The sequence below is a fragment of the Phyllobates terribilis genome, unplaced genomic scaffold (genome assembly GCF_046119375.1).
Source record: "Phyllobates terribilis strain yellow unplaced genomic scaffold, ASM4611937v1 Scaffold_4__5_contigs__length_816908805, whole genome shotgun sequence".
In the NCBI taxonomy this organism is placed as follows: Eukaryota; Metazoa; Chordata; class Amphibia; order Anura; family Dendrobatidae; genus Phyllobates; species Phyllobates terribilis.
In genome coordinates, this window is record NW_027362764.1 from 796,870,416 (window position 1) to 796,895,950 (window position 25,535).

The following is a 25,535-nucleotide window of genomic DNA, read 5'->3' on the forward strand; positions in this document are numbered from 1 at the left end:
ATCAGGTCAATCATGAGTACCTCTGGTCTGCCCTTCTGAGATATGGCCTGCCGGGGGGGTTGTTGATTTGCTTAAGACCTTATATGCTGGGGTGGAGAGTTTCCCGCTTGTGAACGAGTGGATTGGCAGTTCTTTTGAGGTTGGGTCTGGCGTTTGCCAGGGTTGTCTCTTGAGCCCGCTGCATGTATTTGTAATTGACCCACTTCTTAGGATGGTGGAGCCTTGGCTGGAAGCGGATGGACCGGGCAGCAATGGAAGCCACTCTGAGGGTGGTGGAGTTTTGTTTCCTCTGATGGGGAGGTAGAGTGGCTGATGTCAGAGGTAAATTACTACTCGGGGGCATCCGGGTCTAAGATCAACTGGGATAAGTGTGAAAGTCACTGGCTGGGAGGAGGAGATCCTGGTTTTGATCTCCCAGACACCCTCTCAGGACCCAAAGTCTTTGAAAATGTTCTTGGCATTTAATTTAGCTAGGGAGATTACCCCAAACAAAATCAGGACAGCAGGCTAGATATCGCGACTCAGAAGGTGAACCAATGGAAGGGTTGGTCTTTGACCCTAAGGGAAAGGATAAACCTGATCAAAACTTACCTGCTCCCTTTGCTGATCTATCTGGGCAGTGTTTGCATCTTGCCGGAGCTTCTCTGGACTCGGGACTACAGTTTGTTCTTCCAACTGTTATGGGGGAATAGACTGAACCTGGTCAAGAGGGAGGTTACTTACCGTATGAGGAGACTAGAAGGGTTGGGTATGGTCAACCCTGTGGTATTCCTTGTGAATACCTTCATTAGGATCAATATTGCAAACCTCTGGAAAGAGAGGGCTCCTCCGTGGGTATTCTCCTGTAGGGGATGGTTTCAGCCTTTCTTCAAGGAATGGGAGACAGGAAAGCAAGTGAAGGATCTCCGCACACCGCATGGACATCTCCTGGCTTACGCTACCGTGGTTCTGAAGGTGATTCGCTGGTGGGGTCTGGGAATGTGGGAGGTCCGGACTCTGCCAAGGAAGCTCCTTGACAAAAGAGATATGTTGACCCATTTTCAAAGGCCGCTGGCGCTCAGGGATTGCCCAAGTCAGAATATTGGAGTGGGTCTGCATCATTTAAATTCTATTAGGATCCCCTCAATGTTTTGGGACTTGGCTTGGCGCTGTTTCCATGGGAAACTGTGTGAGGGACAATCTGAAATGTAGGAGCTCTGAGGACAGGAAATGTCCTCGGGAGCATGGTGGTACCATGCTAGAAAGCATGGACCACTTCCTGCTTCTTTGTCCCTTTAAAACAGAGATGTACAACAGGGTGGGCGCCTCCATTGGCTGGCCCCGGCTGGCCGGTCGCTCTTATGCGGAATGGGCCTATGGAGCATTAGGGGACCTGGGTGGTCGGGACCACTGCATGTTATTTTTTCAGGATCAGTAATGTAATAGTGAGTGCAGCTCTGGAGTATAATACAGGATGTAACTCAGGATCAGTACAGGATCAGTAATGTAATATATGTACAAAGTGACTCCATCAGAAGAATAGTGAGCACATCTCTGGAATATAACTGATTCATACCTTGGACATCTGGATAATGGGCCATCAGCACCAGGCAGAACTTCAGTGTGGAAGCTGTGGTATCTGTTCCTGCTGCTAAAAGTCCTACAACCATCATTTGCAGACTGGTATCACAGATATCGGGGTCAATCTCATGTTCAACCTGAGGGTGAGCAGAAGTGCGATTATTATACAGGACTTCTCTTTATTATGCTTTTAGTGGTAAAGTGGATTTGCTCCCCCATATTACCAGGGTCAAATGGATTTAGACGACTAACCACAATCTGGGTAAACAAGCTCATCTGCAAGCGTGTTAGACAGTGAGCAGAATAGTGAGTGCAGCTCTGGAATATCCTACAAGCAGTTAGTTTGATTGTACAGTGTCAGGTGTAAGGATCACTCTTCTCAGAATGAAAATCATTATAGAAATGTCAAGCAGAGAAAGCAAAAGATGTATACTTTAAAGCCTGAACAATTGTGAATGCAGCACTGAAGTACATTGAATGACCACAGTATTAAATCCCAGAAGCACATTGGGCCTCCTTTACCATTTAGCACAGTATGAATTGGTGGCATAGATTACATCAGGGATTGCAATCTTTATGGTGGAATATTGGACCATGTGGACAGGAGATCAGCGGCTCTGCCCGCACAGACACCATGAGCTGCTGATGTCACTGATTGGCTGCGAGCGCTCTCAATGTGACGTCTATGCGCAGACAATAAAAGACACCGGCGCATCAACCAGTTGTGACTTAATACTGGACCTGGGGAGGGTGAGTAATGCTCATTTTATTTTTTTTAAATGGCACCTGAGGACAGAAGTGTTCTAACCCCTCTAAGCATCATTTTGAGGTATAATGGTTTAGTAGGTCGAGTCGTTGACGTCTATGATTAGGCTTTTTCATCCTCCAGTGCTTCACATCACACAGGCAGTCACAGTGTGAATGGCGGCTTCCACTCTCAGTCTTTATATTCATGTAAGGATAAGAAGGTCTTTAAAGTGGAACAGCTCTGTTGCAATGGTTGTTCACTGGTACTTGTAGTCCACCAATGCAGGTTATCAAAAATTTCAATTTCAGTCATGATATTACAAGACGTTTTTTTTTACCTGCACTAAAGGACTACAAGTACCAGCCAGAGGACAGCCATTGCAGCAGAGCCGGTCTGCTTTGGAGACCTTTTTTACATGTTGGTGAGTGGTAACCGCTCTTCAGACTGTGATTATTGTCTTCTGCGATGTGAGGCAGAGGAGGATGAACGGGAACTGATTGCTCATATAAGGGATTGTGGACTTTCCTCTCTTTCTTCTGTTTCTTCTCCATTGCACCTGTAATTTTTGGCTTGTAATATTCCCCCACTTCACAGTGATATAGTTATAAAGGCTTTTCAGCAGCCTCATCTGATTCCCGTTACCTCCTTTATCTTCAGCAGGAAATAGTCTATGAAGTCCCGCGGTGACTCCGGATTCAGAGTCTTTCTGTGGTGCTCTATGTACTTTGTCACAAACTTTTTGAGAAATTCGCTTTCTTTAAAGACTCTCTCCTTGATGATCGGAAACTTCAGAAGGATCGGGACAATATTGCAGACCTGTAGAGGATAAAATAGATGAGGAATACAAGGAGGAAGAATGGAGACGAGGTAGATTTGTTGCCTCCAAGCCTCTGTAAATGAAGAGCCCAGGCGCCATTTTGACTAATCGGGACAATCTATAAAGGTGGCCCAAATAACTAACCAGAGTAAAGTACATTAGATGGCTGTCGGCCAAATGATGGTTGGACTGACCACTCGGCCAGCAGCTATTTTAGCCAGAACTCTCAAATATAGGCGTGCCTGCTCGGTGGTATTCTCATAAGAAAGCCATTGCCTGACTAGTGGTAGTTTAACTCCTAGAGACAATATGATTGGCACTCTAAAATTGGGCATACCAGATCGATATTTTCTCCGACAATAAATTATCCGAGACTCCCTTAAATATTAGACTGTTGGCCGGACCTGACGATATAATAAGGTTAAGCCAACATTAGTCTTATGCGTGTGGGAGGCTTAAGTAATGGATTTATGCTGACATGTCTGGTGGTTCTAAGTAGAGATGAGCGAATGTTTTGATATTCGGGATCGGGTTCCAATTGGCGAATCTGTAATATTCGACGATTTATTCGTCGAATATTCGCTGGACGTTACCAAACTTCATAGGATTCAATGGGGGGGCAAAAATAATGCATAAGAAACACCTTCGAAGGGGCCCAAAAGCTGCCAAAACACATCAATTTAGGGGAAGACACCTGGAAAGTGCCATCAATTGACAAAGAGTTCAAGTACTATAATTATTATTATTACAGCAAAATTTATTCCGTGGCGCTTTATATGTCAAAAAGGGTCACCGTCGGTGACTCAACAACTGATACAAGAGGAGAGAGGATCCTACTCACAAGCAAACAATCTACAAGGGGTGGGTGAGGATATGGTAGGTCAGGATACAGCTAGTCGTGCAGCGATATGCTGGATCGAGGCTTACCGCAGATTGTACGTTTGACACAAGAAGTGGGTCTTCAGCTTCCTTTTCAATGTTTCCATGGTAGGCGACAGTCTGGTGTGTTGGGGTACAGCGTTACACAGTAGGGGAGATGCACGGGACCAATCTTGTATGCGATCGTGACAAGAAGAGATAAGATGGAAGTAGAGAAGGAGATCTTGGAAGGATCGGAGGTTGCGTGCAGGTAACTAGTACAGGGAGACTAGGTCACACATGTACAGTACAGACCAAAAGTTTGGACACACCTTCTCATTTAAAGATTTTTCTGTATTTTCATGACTATGAAAATTGTACATTCACACTGAAGGCATCAAAACTATGTATTAACACATGTGGAATTATATACTTAACAAAAAAGTGTGAAACAACTGAAAATATGTCTTATATTCTAGGTTCTTCAAAGTAGCCACCTTTTGCTTTGATGACTGCTTTGCACACTCTTGGCATTCTCTTGATGAGCTTTAAGAGGTAATCACCGGAAATGGTCTTCCAACAATCTTGAAGGAGTTCCCAGAGATGCTTAGCACTTGTTGGCCCTTTTGCCTTCACTCTGCGGTCCAGCTCACCCCAAACCATCTCGATTCGGTTCAGGTCTGGTGACTGTGGAGGCCAGGTCATCTGACGTAGCACCCCATCACTCTCCTTCTTGGTCAAATAGCCCTTACACAGCCTGGAGGTGTTTGGGGTCATTGTCCTGTTGAAAAATAAATGATGGCCCAACTAAGCGCAAACCGGATGGAATAGCATGCCGCTGCAAGATGCTGTGGTAGCTATGCTGGTTCAGTATGCTTTCAATTTTGAATAAATCCCCAACAGTGTCACCAGCAAAGCCCCCCACACCATCACACCTCCTCCTCCATGCTTCACAGTGGGAACCAGGCATGTAGAGTCCATCCGTTCACCTTTTCTGCGTCGCACAAAGACATGGTGGTTGGAACCAAAGATCTCAAATTTGGACTCATTAGACCAAAGCACAGATTTCCACAAGTCTAATGTCTATTCCTTCTGTTCTTTAGCCCAAACAAGTCTCTTCTGCTTGTTGCCTGTCCTTAGCAGTGGTTTCCTAGCAGCTATTTTACCATGAAGGCCTGCTGCACAAAGTCTCCTCTTAACAGTTGTTGTAGAGATGTGTCTGCTGCTAGAACTCTGTGTGGCATTGACCTGGTCTCTAATCTGAGCTGCTGTTAACCTGCGATTTCTGAGGCTGGTTACTCGGATATACTTATCCTCAGAAGCAGAGGTGACTCTTGGTCTTCCTTTCCTGCAGCGGTCCTCATGTGAGCCAGTTTCTTTGTAGCGCTTGATGGTTTTTGCAACTGCACTTGGGGACACTTTCAAAGTTTTCCAAATTTTTCGCACTGACTGACCTTAATTTCTTAAAGTAATGATGGCCACTCATTTTTCTTTACTTAGCTGCTTTTTTCTTGCCATGATACAAATTCTAAAAGTCTATTCAGTAGGACTATCAGCTGTGTATCCACAGACTTCTGCACAACACAACTAATGGTCTCAACCCCATTTATAAGGCAAGAAATCCCACTTATTAAACCTGACAGGGCACACCTGTGAAGTGAAAACCATTTCCGGTGACTACCTCTTGAAGCTCATCAAGAGAATGCCAAGAGTGTGCAAAGCAGTCATCAAGGCAAAAGGTGCTACTTTTGAAGAACCTAGAATATAATACATATTTTCAGTTGTTTCACACTTTTTTGTTAAGGATATAATTCCACATGTGTTAATTCATAGTTTTGATGCCTTCAGTGTGAATGTACAATTTTCATAGTCATGAAAATACAGAAAAAACTTTAAATGAGAAGGTGTGTCCAAACTTTTGGTCTGTACTGTATGAAGGAGACAGGTTTTCGATGGCTTGGTATGCCAAAGTTAGGCTTTTCAACTGGAGTCTCTGGGCAACAGGGAGCCAGTGCAGGGATTGACAGAGGGGAGAAGCATGGGAATAGCGGGGAAACAGGTGGATTAATCAGCCAGCACAGTTTAGGATAGATTGGAGGGGTGCGAGAGTGGTAGAAGGGAGGCCACAGAGCAGGAGCTTGTAGTAGTCAAGGCGGGAGATGGTGAGGGCGTGCACTGGTGTTTTTCTACATTCATGGTTGGGGAATGTGCGGAACCACGAGATACTTTGGAGTTGGAGTCAGCAGAAATTGGAAATGGCTTGGATATGACGTTTGAAGGACAGATCAGAGTCAAGCTTGCTGGAATGGGGAGATTGGGCAGCCATTCACTTTGATGGATAGATCAATTGGGGGGGGTTAATGAGATGGTGAAAAGATGATGCATTCTGTTTTATCCATGTTAATTTTTACAAATCTAGCAGGAAAGAAAGATGAAATATAGGACACACATTGTGGGATTTTGGTTAGTAAGGAGGTGACATCAGCTCCAGAGAGGTAGACCTGTGTGTCATCAGCATAGAGGTGATACTGAAAGCCTTGAGATTATGAGCTGTCCCAGGCCGAAGGTGTAGATAGAGAAGAGCCTGGGTCCTAGAACTGAACCTTGAAGGATACCGACACAACATAGGGGGTGAGATGAGGAGGTGGTGTGTGAGTGGGAAACAATGAATGTCCTGTCGTTTAGGCATGAAAAGATCCAAGACAGGACCAAGTCTGTGATGCCGAGAGATGAGAGTCTGTATTAACAGGGTATGGTGTACTATGTCAAAGGCAGATGACAGGTCTAGGAGGAGGGGGACAGAGTATGCTTGCTTGGATTAGGCAGTTAGTAGGTCGTTGATGACTTTAATCAGGGCAGTTGCAGTGGAATGGTGAGGTCGGAAGCCAGATTGTAAGCGGTCAAAGAGGGAGCAGGAGAAGAGGTGAGAGGACAGTTCAAAATAGACGTGAAGATCCAGTAGTTTGGACCCATAGGGGAGAAGTGAGAAGGGGTGATAGCTAAACATAGGATGGGTCAAGGGAGGGCTTTTGGATAATGGGTGTGATCGAGGTATGTTTGGATCATGAGGGGAAGGCGCCAGTTGTTAGTGACAGGTTGAAAAGGAGGGTTAGGCTTGGAATGAAGACTGTGGTATGGTTTGGAATGAGGTGGGATTGTATTTGGCAAGTTCACAGGTGGTGAGATGTGATTTGAAGAGTAAAGATGATCTTCCGTGATGGCGGAGAAGCTGGTTTTGGAGGAGGAGAGTTGAGTCGTTATGAGGAGGGGGTGTGGGGACTTTAAACAAAAGCTTTGCCCTATGTTGTCAATATTCTGCTTGAAGAATGAAGCTAAGTCTTCAGCTGAGATGAGAGGAGAGGGAGAGGGAGCTGGTGGACAGAGGAGGGACTTGAAAAAACTGAATAGCTGTTTAGGTTTGTGAGACACGTATGATATGAGTGATGAGAAGTAGGTTTATTTTGCTTCAATGAGCAATTGTGCAGCATTTTGAAAACTGCTGTAACTGGACTCAATTCCCTTTCTTTGGCAGTTGTACAGCGGTACGCCTTGTAGATGAGGGGCAGGAAGAACATGTGCTTCAGTAGATGACAAGCGCTGCATCAAGTGGCCTCTGCTCCTCTTCCTCCACCTTAACATCACACACAGTACAATCCTCAGAGGTAGCACCTCAATTACCCTTGTTTTCACCCACGTCACATCTCTCCAACCGGCCAACTGACTGTGGGACGTCACAATTCTCCAACCGGCCAACTGACTGTGGGTAAGCACAGATGGGCGAGTCTGCAGAGCTGTTCACACATTCTATTCCTTGACATCAGAGGTCTGATCCAAAGCTTCACAGACTCAAGAGGGGGAAAGCATGTGTAGCAATGCCCCAAATTTTTTTCAGTTTATCAGGGCTCGGACGAAGTAGGGTCCGAGAAGATTCCAAACCCTCATCACCAAACGTTAGCCCGGGGGGGTGGGCATGGATGGGTTGGAGAAAGACATAAATACACACCAGAACATGGAGAACTAAACTAATATAAAACAGGGGTTGTAGAACTATACTACTAAACAGATAAGGTTGGAAAATGAAACAAATACACACCAGAACATGGAGAACTAAACTAATAGAAAACATGGGTTGTAAAACTAACATACTAAACAGTTAGGGTTGGAGAACTAAACCACTACACACCAGGGGATGGAGAACTAAACCACTAGACACCAAGGTGTCACAAGACAGCAAGTGTTGGAATCCCCAAGACTTGCAGGACAAACCTCTGTATCTAAAACTTCCTCCAGTGCTTCTACATCCTCCACCTCCTCTAGGGCCTCCACCTGAGCCCTCAACTTCTGCATTAATGAGACACAACAGTGCAGCTAGAATCCCCCCACCTCCGTACTTCACAGTCAGGGCTCACCGCAATCAGTCAGTGTTAAAATGATTATGCCTTGGAGATCGCAGTCATACAGCTGAATGAAGAGATGTGGAAAGCTCTCTTGGCCGAGTTTCAGCAATGGCTGTCTCCACTAAATCTGGAGCAAGGGAAGGCAATGTGCAAACCCGATGGCGGCCCTATGCTGGGGTAACCTCAGACATGTGCCTTGCATGGCCTCCATCCTCAATCTGATGGTACAGCAATTTCTCCGCCACTATCCCGGCCTGGATGCGTTGCTGCACAAACCACGATCTCTGCGTGCTCACTTAAAATTATAAAAATGAATAGGATCTTTAGTATAAAAGCCAGACTACTAGACAACGAGCAAACTCTTTCATGATGATAGAGGCCACAATCTCCTTAGATTGCTGGTACTTTTCTGTAGGAATGAGCTTGCCATCAACCAGCCGGGAATATCCAGTGAATGGCACGGCACGGTTTGGTATTAGCACCCAGTACCAGAAGCAAAGCCTTCCACAATTTCCATACCTCAGGAATTTTATTTGGTAGACTGGCTGAGCAAATATTAGTTTCTCACAAAGGAGCTGAAGATTATCAGTAGGTGCAAGTTTCTCCAGCATTACCTGTTTGTTATTGTTAGATATCAGAGGGAGAACATAACTAGGCTTTGCCGAGGTGCCATATTGCATATTAAGTCTTATAGACCCTGCACTTGCGGCCTTACATTCTACAGGATGGTGGGGAAGGAGACAGTAGGTTGTGGAGTTGCATTAGCTCCGGTGATGTTGAGCTGGCAGTGAGGCAATAGCAGGCTGTAGGCTGTTTTGAAGGGATGGGTTTTTCTGGTTGTGTCTGAAGGATCTGAATGTGGTGGCTAATTGGATGTGTTGAGGTGTAAGGGGGAATACCGGGGTGTAAGTACTTTCAGAACAAGGGAACCGGAACTGCCAGGGCCTTGCCTCTGGTTGCAGGGGGAAGACAGACTGCGAGCACAGGAGTCACATGTGAGTGAGAGCTCAGGGGTCAGGTGACCGGGGAGCTGTGCTCGTGTCTAGGAAGAGGGAGGAAAAGGAGTTTTGCTCTGGAAAGCAGGCAGTTAACAGTTGGAGTCAAGTCGACTAGAGGTGGAAGAGACGCAGGATCCGTGGAGCTGAGCAAGTGAGGTGCAGTGTTATGGACTAGGGGCTCAGCGGGTCAAACCGGAGACCGCCCGCTGCCGCCAGAAGACGGAGCATTGTTTAGGTGGGGAAACCAGAAGAAAACAACACCGGCATCAGCCGGCAACGTCCTTGTGGGGAACAAGAGTCAGCTAAGGGTAAAAACTGCCAGTTACAACTGTTTCAACTCTGCTACATCTAGCCAAACTGTGGATTGTCGGTTATAGCTTGTTACCTGCTACTCCCCTTGTTGTCCCCATATTTCCCCTGTTACTCCCTGCGTGGAGATGGACCCTATTACAATAAATCCCCCCTGTTTATTAACCCTGTACTGACTGCTCTGTGTTTCTGTGTCACTGCATCTAAAGTACCTGTGTCACATTGGCACAGAATTCCAGGGGATGTGGATATTTGGTAGAAGTACTGGAGGAGATTGGGTGAGGAACAAATAAGTGTGGAAAGAAGAAGGTCTTGAGGGGACCTGAGATTATGTAAGCGAATATATCAAGAGATTAGTTCAGAGATGTGTGTAGAATAAAGGTTATGGATGGCTTTGTACGTCTGTGTTAGTAGTTTGAACTGGATACGCTGGGCAATTGGTAGCCAGTAAAGGGATCTCATAGATTGCAATCTTATGGATTGCTGGAGCCAGTCCACAGTAAAAAAGCAGCCCACTAGAGAACTGGAGAATCCTCAGTTGGGCCCTTGCTTCTCCATCAGGAGAGTTCATAGTGCAAACCTTGCAGGTTGTGATGATGATGAGGCCATCCATCTCCTTAGTTTTCTGTTACTTGGAAAGCAAGCGCAAGTATGCAGCCAGCCACCCACCCTCAGGCCGCTGTACTAAACTGACACATTTCTGGACAGCTGCTTGCACTTGAAATGTTGCCTTTTCGGCTTGTGGAAGCAGAAGCTTTTCACAATCTCATGGCAGCGGCCAGGTCTCCATACTCGGTCCCCAGCCACAACTATTTCTCCCTGTGTCGTCCCCGCCTTCCACAAGCACAGGTCCCAGAACATTACCCGCGCCCTCCTCAGTGCACTTAGTGGGAAGTACAGCCTAACCACAAACACGTGGACAAGTGAATGTGGCCAGGGACGAGACATCTCACTGACGGATTCCACTGAGTTAATATTGTGGAAGCCGGGACCCAGTGGGAACCTGGGAAAGGACACGTCCTCCCGACGTAGAGTATTGCGGGCCCTGCCAGGGTGCTACGACACAATGTTCATAAGATAGACAGCTGCATTGGTCGGTCTCCTAGACAATGAGCAAATTATTCATGATGAGGCCATCCATCTCCTTATCTTTCTGTTACTTGGAATGCAAGCACAAGTATGCAGCCAGCCACCCACCCATCCACAGGCCGAAATACTAAACTGGCACATTGCTGGATAGCTGCTTGCACTTGAAATATTGCCTTTTCGGCTTGTGGAGGCGGAAGCTTTTCACAACCCATACTCAGTCACCAGCCGCCACTATTTCTCCCGGTGTCGTCCCCTCCTTCCTCAAGCATGGGTCCTAGAACATTACTGCTAGTACTTTTCTGTGGGAATCTTCTTGGCTCCTACCAACCTGGAATATTTTCTTTTAACTTTGGCACGACACCATGGTATTAGCTGTGCCCCCAATACCAGTAGCGAAGCCATCCCCAATTTCCTTCTCAGGAATTTTATTTGGTAGACTGAGTGTCTGCCCAAATACATTAGTTTCACACAAAGGAGCTGAAGATAGGGTGGCAGTGGGCGAAAGTTTCTCCAGCTTGTTAGATATTAGAGGGTGAACGGCAGCACATTGGATCAGTAGTTATCACTGAAGCCTTGCAGCCCTGGGACCCTGGGTTCAAATCCCAGCAAGGACAACATCTGCAAGGACTTTGTATTTTCTCCCCGTGTTTGCATGTGTTTCCTCCTCAGTAAAAAAGCAGCCATAGAGTGTCCGGGAACCTTCCCACACACTTTTCTTAGCCTGGGCTGCTTCTCTGCAGGGTTGGACGGGCCCACCAGAGAATTGGAGAATCCTCCGGTGGGCCCTGGCTTCTCCTTCAGGAGAATTCATAGTGCAAACCTTGCAGCTGCTATGGGGCTCTTTAGCAGGGGAAAAAGGTGGTCCCTCAGAATCAAATCCTCTGGTCGGCACAATGTTTTTCAATCTGAAATAGCTTCTCAGTGGGAGTTGTATTTCACCACAGCCATATTCTTTAGCTCGGTGAAAGGACTGGCATAGAGGGAAACCGTATCTACTCTGGCTGTCATTTCTCCATCACCAGGTTCCGCCCATTGTGACACACGACCATGCCTGGCTGTATGTTCAGTGGTGAGAGCCACAGATCAGGCTGCTGTGCTACAGCTTTCAACAACTCTAAAGCGCTGGGCGGTTTGTCACCTAAGCATTAAGAATGTTATCTTCAGCACAGCCTGTTGCCACTTGGCCAAGGCAGTGCTGCAGTGCTTTCAGCTTGTGACTGATGTGGTCATTTCAGAGTTGGAGGAAGAGGTGCAGGAGCTGAACAATGTGATTACATTGAGGTTACGTTGGCGACTCTGTTTTTTATACTAAAAAAGATCCCACTATTTTTTTATGTTATTTTTTAAGACAAATGTATTCACCGTGAAATGTCATTTTAACATTTTACAACCTTATCTGGCAATGTGGTGTGTGACACATCATCAGACACACCCTGTTTCATTTATGTTGGAGGGACTCTGAAAGTCACAAAGCCTATTTTTATAGGGCCATCAGGCGGCCCTTACTATTCTTAAAAGACCAGCAGTTGGCCCTCGCTATTGTTAGATAGCCATCAGCCGGCTATAGGCCATTACTAACAAGTAGGTCTCCTATACTGTTATTGAGTATGCAGTGACTGCAAGGGTTGCCAAAAATTTGGACGCAACCCAATACCCCTTTGAAGAGACGTAGAGGAGGGTCTCAGTAAAAAAATGTTCTCATTATAAAGGAGCGGGTCGCCTATAGTGGTAATGCCCATGCGGTGATTGCAAGGGCTGCCAAAATTTTCTAAAAACCCCATTAACAATTTAAAGACACATAGAGCAGGGCCACAGTAACGATTACAACATGTTCCCATTAGAAAGGAGAGAGCCTGCTGTACAATTATAGGGTATGCAGTGAGTCCAACGGCTGACTAAATTTAGGAAAAACCCCACTAAGAATTTAAAAACACACAGAGCAGGGCCACAGTAACAAGTACGACATGTTCCCAATAGAAAGGAGAGGCTATGCAATACAGATATAGGGTATGCAGTGAGTCCAACGGCTAACCAAATTTAGAAAAAAAAACACTAATAATTTAATGACACATAGAGCAGGGCCACAGTAATAAGTACAACATGTTCCCATTAGAAAGGAGAGGGTCTGTTATACAGCTGTAGGATATTCAGTGAGTCCAACGGCTGCAAAATTTAGGAAAAACCCCACTAAGAATTTAAAGACACATAAAGCAGGGCCACAGTAACAACAAATTCCCATTAGAAAGGAGAGAGTCTGCTATACAGTTGTAGGGTATGCAGTGAGTCCAACGGCTGACCATATTTAGGAAAAACCCCACTAAGAATTTAAAGACACATGGAGCAGGGCCACAGTAACAAGTACGACATGTTCCCATTTGAAAGGAGAGGGTCTGCTATACAGTTATAGGGTATGCAGTGAGTCCAACGGCTGACCATATTTAGGAAAAACCCCACTAAGAATTAAAAGACACATGGAGCAGGGCCACAGTAACAAGTACGACATGTTCCCATTGGAAAGGAGAGGGTCTGCTATACAGTTATAGGGTATGCAGTGAGTCCAACGGCTGACCATATTTAGGAAAAACCCCACTAAGAATTTAAAGACCCACAGAGCAGTGCCACGTCAACGACGAATTCTCATTAGAAAGGAGAGAGTCTCCCATAGTGTTGGCCTATACAGTGAATGCAAGGGCTGCCAAAAATTTGGAGGCACTTCAATGCCCCTTTGAAGAGACTTAGAGGGCCTCATAAAAAAAGTACCCATTAGAAATGAGCGGGTCTCCTATACTTGTAATGTCCATGCACTTAGAGTGCCAAACATGCAGTGAGGAGACCCGAGCTCCCGCCGAGCAACCCCAGAAATACTCAGCGAGCACCGAGCATCTCGAGCACTGAGATGCTAGGGCGAGCATCGAGCAGTAGCGAGCATGCTCGCTCATCACTGCAACTTACAGCCTTGAATTGAATCACTACAGTGTTGGACAATGGCTTGATCTCGATTGTGTTTTGAGAAATAACTTGCATAAGCAAAGCCATGGTTTAGGGTACTGAATGTCATTAAGTGAAAGTCATACAGCTTTCACAAAGACTGAAAGAGGGGTATCAAGACTTCAAAGACAGCCAATAGTTCCCTGTCTTCACCTAGAGCATGACTGTCCATGTTCTCCTCCTCATCCTCCTCATTATCACCCAATCCGCATTGTGATGAGATGAGGCTGGGCTGTATAGTTCTTTGCTCTGCCTGCAATGCCTCCTCTTTAACTGCGAGCACCGAGCGTTTCAGTAGACAGAGAAATGGGATGGTGATGCTAATTATGGTGTCATTGCAGCTCATCATCTTGATGGAGTCTTCAAAGTTTTGGAGGACCGCACAGATATCAGACAGTCATGCCCACTCATCAGCTCTTATATGTGGAGCCTGATCTGAATGCCAATGGGCGTGTTGAAGTAGGTACTCAAAAAATGCCCTCTGCTGCTCACAAATCCTTCCCAACATCTGCAACGTTGATTTCCAACATGTGGTGACATCGCACAACAGTGGGTGAGCTGGAAGCTGCAAACACTTCTAAAGCACTGCCAGGGTGGCGGAAGCTATAGTTGACTTACTGAAATGGGTAAACACGCATTGTACTTTCACAAGCAGCTCAGGCAGATCTGGGTAGGTTTTGAGAAACCGCTTAACCACTAAGCTGTGCACATTTAGTGATCTCTCATTACTAATATGTACCCCTGTATGGAGAACAGTATCAGCACCAAAGAATTAAAAGATGAAATGTAATCTGCTTTATATACGACGGTACTAAGAAAACCAATTTCGCTTATATCTTGTGTACCCCTGTGACAAAAATATCTGCACCAAAAAAATAATTTCACTAGAGTAGAACTAGTGACCGACAACTCTTCCTCTACAGCCAACCCAGCACTACAGTAGAAATTGTAGAATTAGGAACCAAAGCCTCTTTCACTACAGCCAACTTGGCTTGGCACTCTTTCACTACAGCCAACGCAATAGATGGAGACCCAATCAGGATTCTCCACATTTCCAAGAATTAGTGACAGACACCAGCAAAGTGGCATTAATTTTTGTGGATATTCAGTCAGAAGTGTTTACATTTCCTTAAATTAGGGCCTAACACCACAAAAGTGGCATCATTTTCAGAGTACACGCAGTTTAATGGAGACCAAAACCTCTTCCACTACAACCAAACCCAATAGATGGAGACCCAATCATGACTCTCCATATTTCCAAAAATTAGTGTCAGACACCACCAAGGTGGCATCAATTTCACTACCGTAGAAATAATGTAATTAGAACCGACACCTCATCCAGTACAAGCAGCTCAATAGATGGAGACACAATCAGGACTGTTCACATTTAAAAAAATGAGGGCCTAAGACCACCATTTCTGTGGCCAAAAGATTGGAGATGGTGGAGTTCAACCTCTTAGCTTTGTCAAGTAGGAGTAAACAATCTTTTACGTGACCACAACAGCAGGACTGAGGGCTGGCTGCAGGGCTAAAAGAGGGTGGAGTATGGTGAAACGGACAAACTGCTAGACCGTCAGTGAGGTGCAGGTGGAGATGTTACAGTGGATTGAGAAACATGTGGTGTGCTCAGAGGAACAAACACAGTAGGCAGGTCAGCTTCTGTTACAGCTGACAGGCTCTCACTCAGCTTGACTGGAGCAGGTATACAACCGTACGTTCTGCTGTCGGAGACCTGTGTGACATTACTTGGCACGGTAACAGAGGAGGAGGAGGAAGCAGCAGATGCGTTTGATGGGGCGGCTGATGGTTGTTTATTGAAAAAAATTTTGAGATTATCATTTTTGTGTACCCCTTTGTGGAGAACATTATCTGCACTAAATAATTAATTTCACTAGAGTATAACTATGCTAATGGATGGAGACCAAAACATCTTCAACTACAGCCAACCCAGGAGATAGAGACCTTACCAGGAGTGTTCACATTTCCCTGAATTAGGGCCTAACACCAACAAGGTGGCATCAATTTCACTACAATAGAAGTAGCATAATGGGGACTGACAACTCTCCCACTACAGCCAACGCAACAGATGGAGACCCAATCAGGATTCTCTACAAAATTCCCAAAATTAGTGGCAGACACTAAGAAAGTGGTATCAATTTCACTACAGTAGAGATTGAAGAATTAGGAACAAAACCTCTTCCACTACAGCCAACCCAGCAGATGGAGACTCAATCAGGAGTGCACCATCCTCTCCAGTCATTCACCACGTGTCAGACTTGTACTCTGTTCTGCAGGTGCACGAGCTGGTCTAAAAAATGTGTGAAAGGACTCACAGAAATTGCTTCTGCCACTTACACTCTTCTGCTGCTAATATTTTGGTGCTGACTAGTGTTGAGCGAGTATGTTCTGTTCCGAGTATGCTCGGGCTAAGCTCCGAGTATTTACAGTTGCTCGGTGATAGGTTTGAATCGCTCCCGTGTGCATGATTTGCAACTGTTTGACAGCTTTATTACAGTTGAGGAATGTGTAAGAAATAGACATTCCTCACATGTAATAAAACTGTCAAACATTCGCAAATCATGCACACGGGAACGATTCAAACATATCACCGAGCAGCTGTAAATACTCGGAGCTCGGCCCGAGCATACTCGCCGAAAGGGTTAACAGAATATACTCGCTAAACACTAGTGCTGACGAATTTACGTGCCAGAGGTTGAAAGTGTAGAGCTGCAATAAACTCTGTGTGCCTCACTGCTGTCTTGGGGAAAACCTATTTTAAGGATGTGTAAAAGCGTGCTTCGATACTCCGGTATCTGTGGGTCCCTTTCTAGGGTGGGAAGCATCTGGCAAATTTTACTCTTATAACGTGGCTTTAACAGAGTGGCAACTCAGTAGTCAGCACTACTTTGAATCATAACTATACAGTGATCATGCTGCAGTGCAGCAAGAACGCATTCATATGTCGGCCTCTTTCATGAGGTTCCAGCCCATGCTGTATTGGTTGCTGGGTAATTCTGATGCTTGTTTCCTCTGTCCCCTCCCACCAAACACGAACAGAGAGGGGATGATTATCCTCTTCATGTTCTGACTGTTGCTCGAGCATCACCTCTTCCTCTAACATTTGTTTTTTTCCTTCACTAACACCTTCACTAGCAGTTTTTTGGGTATCACCGACCCCCCTAGATCTGTCATGGGTGTGTCAGAGGTGACAGACAGTCGCCCTGCAGTTGGTTGCAGGAGATCTCTACGTTTGGCATTACAGACATCTTTTTACAGGCTTGCTGTCTCTAGGACCCAGCAGCTACCTACCTCTGGCTAATTAGCTCCCTGGCCTGATTGTATGAATGCCTGGTGTGTCTGAGAGGGAAGTGCCGGTGATATTCATTACTACTTCTGAGGCTTTAGCTAGAGCAGTACTTCATCCTCTCTGGAGCTTGAGGCCATGTGCACATTTGGCTGGGGTCGTCAAAACCTAAGCAATCCCCCACGGTTTGTCTACCCTTGCTGTCTATAGAGTTTAGTGGAGATCGCCTAGTGCTCATTTCCTCCCTTCCCTAGCCTTAGTCATATGCCAGGGAAAATCAGGGCGAGGCACACGTGTGGCGATTGGTGAAGAGCCAATATAGGGATGGTAGTTGAGACAGGGTGACACTAGACCAGACTAGGAGGTCTCCCCTTTCCCTAGTGTCTGGGCTTCCTTTCCCTCTTCCCTCTGTGTTGCACTAAGTCTTTCCCACACCCTACGTGTCAAGATCGTAGTGAACCACCCTCCCTTGGTACTTTGAGATATCCCCTAGTGTATGATGCTAGTAACAGAAGAAAGTATTTTTTTAGTGTGGATGAGCCCTGTATAACATAGGAGATATGCTACAAACAATTTCAAACTGAGATGTCCCCTGCTGTATCACATTAGTAACAGAAGAAAGTATTTTTTTTAGTGTGGATGAGCCCTGTATAACATAGGAGATATGCTACAAACAATTTCAAACTGAGATGTCCCCTGCTGTATCACATTAGTAACAGAAGAAAGTATTTTTTTAGTGTGGATGAGCCCTGTATAACATAGGAGATACGCTACGAACAATTTAAAACTGAGATGTCCCCTGCTGTATCACACTAGTAACAGAGGAAAGTATTTTTTTAGCGTGGATGAGGCCTGTATAACATTCTCCAAACTGATTCAAGATCTAGCCTGCTGTATCACGTTAGTCACAGCAAAAAATAGATTTTTTTACTGTGCATGAGCTCTGCATACAGCTGAATTTCACCGCCACTAAAGGAATAGGTGGCTTATAGCAGAGTGTAACACGTTTGTGACAGAAAAAAATATTTTGTGGACTACGCCTAGCAAGACAAAAAATCTATTTTTTACTCTGAAAACAGCTGAACTTCACCACCACTAAAATAGTAGGTGGCTTTTAGCAGAGTGTATCTTGTTTGTGTTATGCACACGCCCGGACTGACTGGCATGTGCGGGTGTTGTGGTTCCACTGGACCATGGACCGGAGAGTGCCTGGAGGGGCGTGACTAAGTATCTGGCCGATCCGACCAAGGTGGCACGACGGCATACGACACCAGTGCACCAGGGAGAAACCGGGCAGAGGGACCAGGTGCTACTCCAGGTCAAACTCCGGACACGGGGGTTGACCCACACTGGGATTACTGGAACAGGCAGGTTAGGCTGGCACAGACTGGTGGATGTAAGCAAACACGGCAGGTATGCAGATGGGTGGATACAGGCGAGTATGCAGGCAGGGAGGTACTGGCCGAAAGGACGGGCTGGAGCACAGAAAGGTTAAGACCCAGTACAGACTGCGTCACAGAACCGCAGATGCGGTAGACAACCACAGCAGAGAGGGAACGCCCAAAGCGGTGGGCAAGAACAGAGCAGGACGGGGCTGCAGGAGCAGCGAGCACAAGCAGGGCAGGACATGACTGCCGGAGCAGTGGGCAGAAGCAGGACAGGACTGCCGGAGCAGCGGGCAGAAGCAGGGCAGGACAGGACTGCCGGAGCAGCGGGCAGAAGCAGGGCAGGACAGGACTGCCGGAGCAGCGGGCAGAAGCAGGGCAGGACTGGACTGCCGGAGCAGCGGGCAGAAGCAGGGCAGGACAGGACTGCCGGAGCAGCGGGCAGAAGCAGGGCAGGACAGGACTGCCGGAGCAGCGGGCAGAAGCAGGGCAGGACAGGACTGCCGGAGCAGGGGGCAGAAGCAGGGCAGGACAGGACTGCCGGAGCAGTGGGCAGAAGCAGGGCAGGACAGGACTGCCGGAGCAGTGAACAAAAGGGTCAGAGCGGAGCAAGGCTGCCGGAGCAGTGAGCAAAAGGGTCAGAGCGGAGCAAGGCTGCCGGAGCAGTGAGCAAGGAGTCAGAGCAGGACGGACAGGGCTCTGTTCACACGGAACAGACAGGAAGGGAAAGGCAGAGCCAGATACCCACAGGGTATTTGCAGTGAAGTAGCAAGTGGACCACAAACTCACAAACGGGAGTACAGAGACAACAAGCAGGAGTTAGGTACGAGTTCAGACTCTGCAAAAAAAAGGAAGGGAACGGACATAGAGGCAAAACAGGTAAAGGATAGGAGAGAGTTCAGACTGGAACTGAGTGTACAGAGGAGACCGACACTGCAGCGGAATACAGGAACGGGTCTGGGAATACGGCCCCCAAAGAGGCAGGACGAACAGGCAAGGAGCGTGTTCAGACAGGACAGACAAGATACAGGAGCGGGTCTAGGTAATCGGCCCCTAGAAGGCGGGAGGAACAGGCTAGGAGCGTGTTCAGACAGGTCAGACAAGATACAGGAACGGGTCTAGGTAATCGGCCCCTAGAAGGCAGGAGGAACAGGCTAGGAGCGTGTTCAGACAGGCCTGGAAATACAGCCTCCAGGATAGGCAGACAAGAGAACACAGAACGGGACCTGGCACCTTCAGAGTGCAAGCACACACTGAATGAAACACTATGCTCAGGCGCCATCTTGAGGAAGAAGGTGGTATAAATACCCAAAGATGGACAGCAATAGGCTGAAGGTGCAACAGGGGCGTGTCCGCAGCAGGTACAAGAAACAGGAAGTTCAGCGGGCGTCGCCCTATGCAGCCAAAACAGACAAACAGACAGCAAGGAGGGAAGCCAGAGAGACATTCTGGACTGGAGATCAAGTGCGCGCTCTTGCACAGTGGGAGATGGACCACCATGCAAGGACACCGCCAGGTATGTTACAGTTTGTGACACAAAAAATCTTATGTGTCCTCTACCTGGCAACAGAAAAATCTATTTGTTTTACTGTGCATACAGCTGAAGTTCAGCCACCAAAAAAATGACTATCTGGGCTAAAACAGCTTGCACTATCACATCAGCAAATGAAAAAAAAAGTTTTTTGTGCTCTGCACTGACAAGCTCTGCAGATAGCTGAGTTTCAACCGCACAAAACCAAAAAGTGGCCCACAAAGGCTTGCTTACTTGCTTTATCACATTGGCAAGTGAAAAAATAGATTGAAGGTATACTCGTGCATACAGCACAATACAACCGGTGCACAGCACGGTTCTATGGCATGGGCTCTGCTCTTTCTGTCTGAATGTCCTTAATTGCACACAAAAAAAAAAAAAAAATGTGCTGCAAGGTCAATTGAACAGGTACACAGCACAGGACTTATCTACACTATCTGACTTTCACAGAATCGCCCATCTATGTAGCTAATATCTCTCATTACACAGGACACAGCACACTGAGCAGCGTCTATCTCCAGCAGTGATATGGATAAAATGTCGCTGAGGGAACATGGCTGCTCTTTATATAGAGAGGACATGTGATTTCAGCAGCCAATGGCAGAAGCCCTTGTGTCTGAACAGTGTGCTGTGATTGGCTAGCTACGCTTTCCTCACTTAAAGTTACAGGGAAAATAAAAATTACAAGTGCGCCACTTATCTGAGCTGTTCTGAGCTCTCCCCAGCCCCCTCACTCATCTAACATGTCCCCCTGCTCATCATACACAAGCATTATGCTAGCAAAACTGTTAAAAATGCTGTAGTTGCCCCCCACTTATTTGCCGAACGGCTCCAATTTTCACAGATTTGATGTAAAAATGCTTGTCTTTACGATCACGAATCCGAATGTGTCACATTCGTGTCAAACTTAAGTTTGGAGATCGGATTTCGAACATATTCACTCTTCACTAGTTGTAAGACATTGAACCCATTTTGAGCTCTTTAAAGCAAACACAGACGTAATGTCCAAGTGATCGTAAACTGTTTGACTAGGGTAAAATGAATGGTAACTGGAGACAATGAACAGTGGCATTCTGGTGAAGTGTATGGATAAAATAAGTAACGCTCAAGTCTGGACTGTTTGGCGTGAGCGTGGATTGTGGTCTCACTTGGCCACGGACCGAGGAGTGCCTGGAGGGGTGTAACTAGGGACCTCACCAGATCCAACCTGTACCGTTGAAGCGCCGGAAGGCAGCAAATCGACCATCATCCTCAGTCTCTCTCCCCCGCACACCCTCCGGGGTCTCCGTTCCATGCCGATTGCCAGCATGTATTGTTGGCAGAAAAAAAAGGATATGTTCTGATACACTGGTGAGTGCTACCTTTACTTTCTTCTTTAACTTGGTAATTCACTGTCACTTTGACTATGCAGATCCAGAACCTCCCTATATAATCACAATGAGTATGCAGGTCTAGAACTTCCCCATATATTACACTGACTATGCAGGTCTGAAACTTCCTATATATCACATTGACTATGTAGCTACAGAACCTTTCTATATATATCACAATGACCACTGACTATGCAGGTCTAGCAACTCCCTATATATCACACTTACTAGGCTATTGCAGCTACCCAATATATATATCATACTAACTCAGCAACTACAGCTCCTCTCTATAAATCACACTGACTATGCAGGTCCAGCACATCACTATCATTTGAATCTTTGGATTATTTTATACAGACTGAGACTACCACTCCCATCTTCAATGTGTTTCAGTACTGTAGTAATAAACCACAACCAAATAAGGCCTTTTCTATACTCATGTGGAATGATCTGTGCACTATGACCTTAGGATGTTAAAATCTTAAAATCGTACTTCTTGGCAGGCCCTCATCTTTTATAATCCCAGTATTAGTTCCCCCAATTGGCTGTGCTAGACAATGTGATATAATTGCTGCATGGTATTATGGGGATATGGGTAATACCGCCTGGCTTCCTCTGACATAATAATCCCGCTTTCTGACTCTTCAGCAATGTGTGAAATTGTGCATGGCTTTTTTTTTTTTTTTCCTCGTGAATCGAATTGCAAAGTGTTCAATTTTGCATGGACCTGCAAATTTAAGAAAGTCCATTTGCGGATTGATCCACTCATTTCTAATGACAAATCAAAATCTGACATACATGGCAAAGAGTAATAACATCTTACAATGTGATTGTATCATAAAACTATGGAATGGCTTGAAGCTCTGAAGAATATGGCCCCATAATATAATCATAGATCACCGTGTTTAGTAGAGAGGAGAACCCTTTAATATGTCTGGACGTAGATAAAAGAAGTTCTTGCAGCTTCTCGTCCCGGTACTCAAAGTGCTCCCCGAATAGCACAGAACTGATGATGTTTCCCACAGCGCTGCCCATGAACATTACTGGGTTGAAGGGCTTTCCTGTGGAGAGAAAGCAAGAACACCATGAAGTGACCTCCACTTATCCTACTTTTCTCCTTCTTTTGATTCTTCATACTAAGAGGCTGGTCCAACATGGCATAATAAAGTCTAAGCAGGGCAGATAATGGAAGGGAGTTGATAATGAGATTCCCACAGGGGTACTGAAGAACTGCCAAAATCCAAGAGTCACGTTAGGTGCAGCCAGACTCTGATGAAGCTAAGAATTCATTTTCCAACCATCATGGGACTGTGTCACAGTTTTAAAAAAGTTAATTTGTTTTCGTACTGCTGCATTGTCTGTGATTTACTTAAAGGGAAAATATAGGTGCCGCATACAGTGGCTGCACATCTGCTGCATTCACCTCTAGGAAGAAAACAGGAAGCCGATCTTTCAATGTTAACCCTGGATCAGATGCATCTCTGACACTCCTGAGTTCAAGCGCAGTGCGCCTGACAGGCACAGGTTAGAAAACCGTCTATAATATCTAATTATCTCAATTTCTGGGCTCTAAAAGTAATCGGTAACCTTCATTAGGGATGTATTAAAAGAGACAACACAAAATCAAAAGGCAAAAAAAAACATTTAATAACCATAAACGTAATAAAACAACAAAAACTACCCAAATTTCACAAGTACAGCCAAATAGCCTCCAGTTTTCAGGACTTAATTGTTACTAAACATTAAAATTAGGAAAAAAGCTTAATTGTAAGGAACTTAGATGCTAATGGAGTCTTATGCACTCAGATTCATACGTTAAAAGTTCAGCAGAAGAAACACAAGGTTGGCAGAAAGAAAAGCAAGGTTGGTAGATCATATTATCATATCATTTCAGAGATTATTATTACATGTTCGGTAGCAATGTGCCTGAGAGGCCATTTCTAAGAAAACTCTCTTATTTGTAAGAAAACCCTATTTCTACGAAATTTCCACAAACTTTGCATTATTCATTCATAAAACAAGCAAAATAAACAATTGCAATGAAAAAAACCCAGAAAATACGAACCTTCAAAAGTAATAACCTTCAGGCACAATGAGCCTGAGAGGCCACAGAGGTCACACCTGCAAGGATGGTGGTAAAACTGAGTGAGGAGGTTTCAAGCAGCACCTAAAAATAGGAAGGTACTTGGCAGGACAGGATCCCCTGCCACCTTGGAGAGGGGGATGAACAAAAATGTGTGCACTGTGCCTATCAGGCCTATTGCACCTGATGCAGGGTTAAGATTCCTGCGTCCGAAACCATGGAGTTACAAAAAGTGGTTTAATAAAGTAAGAACTAGTAAAGGAGTTTGTGAGAGGGAGCTGTGGAGAGCAGTGTGTGTGGAGGGGGAGCAGAGTGAAAGAGAAAGTATTGGGAATAACCTGAAAGAGATAAAGGGCCATTGGGACTAGATTGGGAGTGAAAATGGGGGAAGCCTGGCAGAAAGGGGAGAATGGTGAGCAGTGGGTAAAAGTGTAGGGGCTGGTGGGTGATGAAGAGGTCAAGTCAAGAAAGGGTTGCTTAGTTGTTTGATAATTGTTATGAATGTTTATAAGGTTATTTATTTGATAAAGTGTTTGCTGTGAAATCCCTATGGCCGTTATTGTATGTCGGTTCTCAATAGGCTTTGCCTAAGGCCGTCCCTGGGATGTGGGAGGTCTGCCCAGAGGGGAACCATACAATAGGTAAGAGATTTAGTTACACTACACTGCTTAGACAGAAACTAGAGAGTTAAGACAGAGGTTTACATCATCAACTGGGAGAGGTATAGAGTTGTTTTATAGAAAACTAATTCTGGGTTGCAGACAGTAGTGTGGGGGACAGTGAGTAGTGAGGAGCAGTAGGCATTGTACGCCTGCCATTGGGGGAGGCCTGTGTCAGGCCACTTCATTCCTGGGTTCAGGACCTGATTGCGCAGGACCGGTGTAGGTTCTGTTCCATATCCAGAGAGAGAGAAAGACAGAGTGTGGAGGAAGACTGAACAGACAGAAAAGCAAACTCCATTAGCAGTTGCAGTAGTGAAGAAGTGTCTTACTACTACAAGTCATCTAAAAAAATGAGGACACATTTGAGACAGAATCTGGACGCCGGCACAGTCCTAGGCTCACAGCCTGTCAGAGGTGCTCAAGGCGAGGCCTCTATATCCCAAGAGGGGAGATTCTCAGCTGGGTCACAGAAGAAGTGGATGATGTTAGGTCTCAGGGTAGGAAGAGAACGATCACTGGAAAGAAACATAACCAAGGGTACTTCACTAACCAAAGAACTTGTCTTGATCTGTATACTGCAGCCGTGTATGGAAGAATTGCACAGTAAAAGTGAGTCTGTTAACCTGGATCTACGATCTCCTGTGTTGCTTGAAGTCGGTATCGGATCCATGAATGGTGCAACAGTGAGTACAGCAAATGCTCCATTGCAGCACACACTCCGGTCTCAGTCCTTAATAGTAGAGGGGGCATTGGGTGAAGAGAATATAGTGTCAGCACACAGCATGATGGTAATGGCCCTGGGTACTCCCCTCTACAATAGATTGGATTAGGAGCTATTTGTGAGTGAGGCGGCATGGAGACCAGTGTGTAAGAGAGAGGGGATTGGGGAGCAGTCTGTAAGAGGGAGCATGGAACAGTAAGTGAGTGAGTGGGTCATGGAGAGCAGTCTGTGAGTGAGGGAACATAGAGAGCAGTCTGTGAGAGAGAGGGGATGGAGAGAGGTCTTTAGACGAGGGGGGAATGTGGAGCAGTCTATAAGAGGGGGCATGGAGCAGTATGTAAGTGAGTGGGGCATGGAGAGCAGCCTGTGAGCGAGGGGACATGGAGAGCAGTCTGTGAGAGAGAGAGGATGGAGAATAGGCTATGAGGGAGGGGGCACGGAGAGCAGTCTGTAACAGTGGAAGCATAGGGAGAATTCTGTAAGAGAAGGGGGAATGGGAAGCAGTCTGTGAGCAAAGGGGTATGGGGAGCTGTGTTACGCATCTGTCCCAGATCCATGCCTTTTTTCCCTCCCCCCGGTCCGCTGGATCACGTTGGGCTTTGCAGATGGCCCAGCGTGATCCCATGAGAGCATCAGCTCTGGTCTATATAAGGCTCGCTGAGACACACCCTTCTGTCTTGGTATTGCATTAAGACTTCTGTGTTTCTGGACCTTG

At 46.0% G+C, this 25,535-nt stretch overlaps 1 protein-coding gene across 1 annotated transcript in view; it reads right to left on the minus strand.

The window, feature by feature from the left end:
• LOC141266089 (cytochrome P450 2C20-like) overlaps positions 1-25,535 on the minus strand; it is a 355,023-nt gene that overhangs the window by 110,135 nt on the left and 219,353 nt on the right. Inside the window, exons 5-7 of the mRNA XM_073679997.1 lie at positions 22,255-22,415; positions 2,951-3,124; positions 1,556-1,697 (exon numbers count right to left, since the gene is read on the minus strand). Coding sequence (XP_073536098.1) covers positions 1,556-1,697; positions 2,951-3,124; positions 22,255-22,415 — 477 coding nt within the window. The remainder of the gene's footprint in view (positions 1-1,555; positions 1,698-2,950; positions 3,125-22,254; positions 22,416-25,535) is intronic.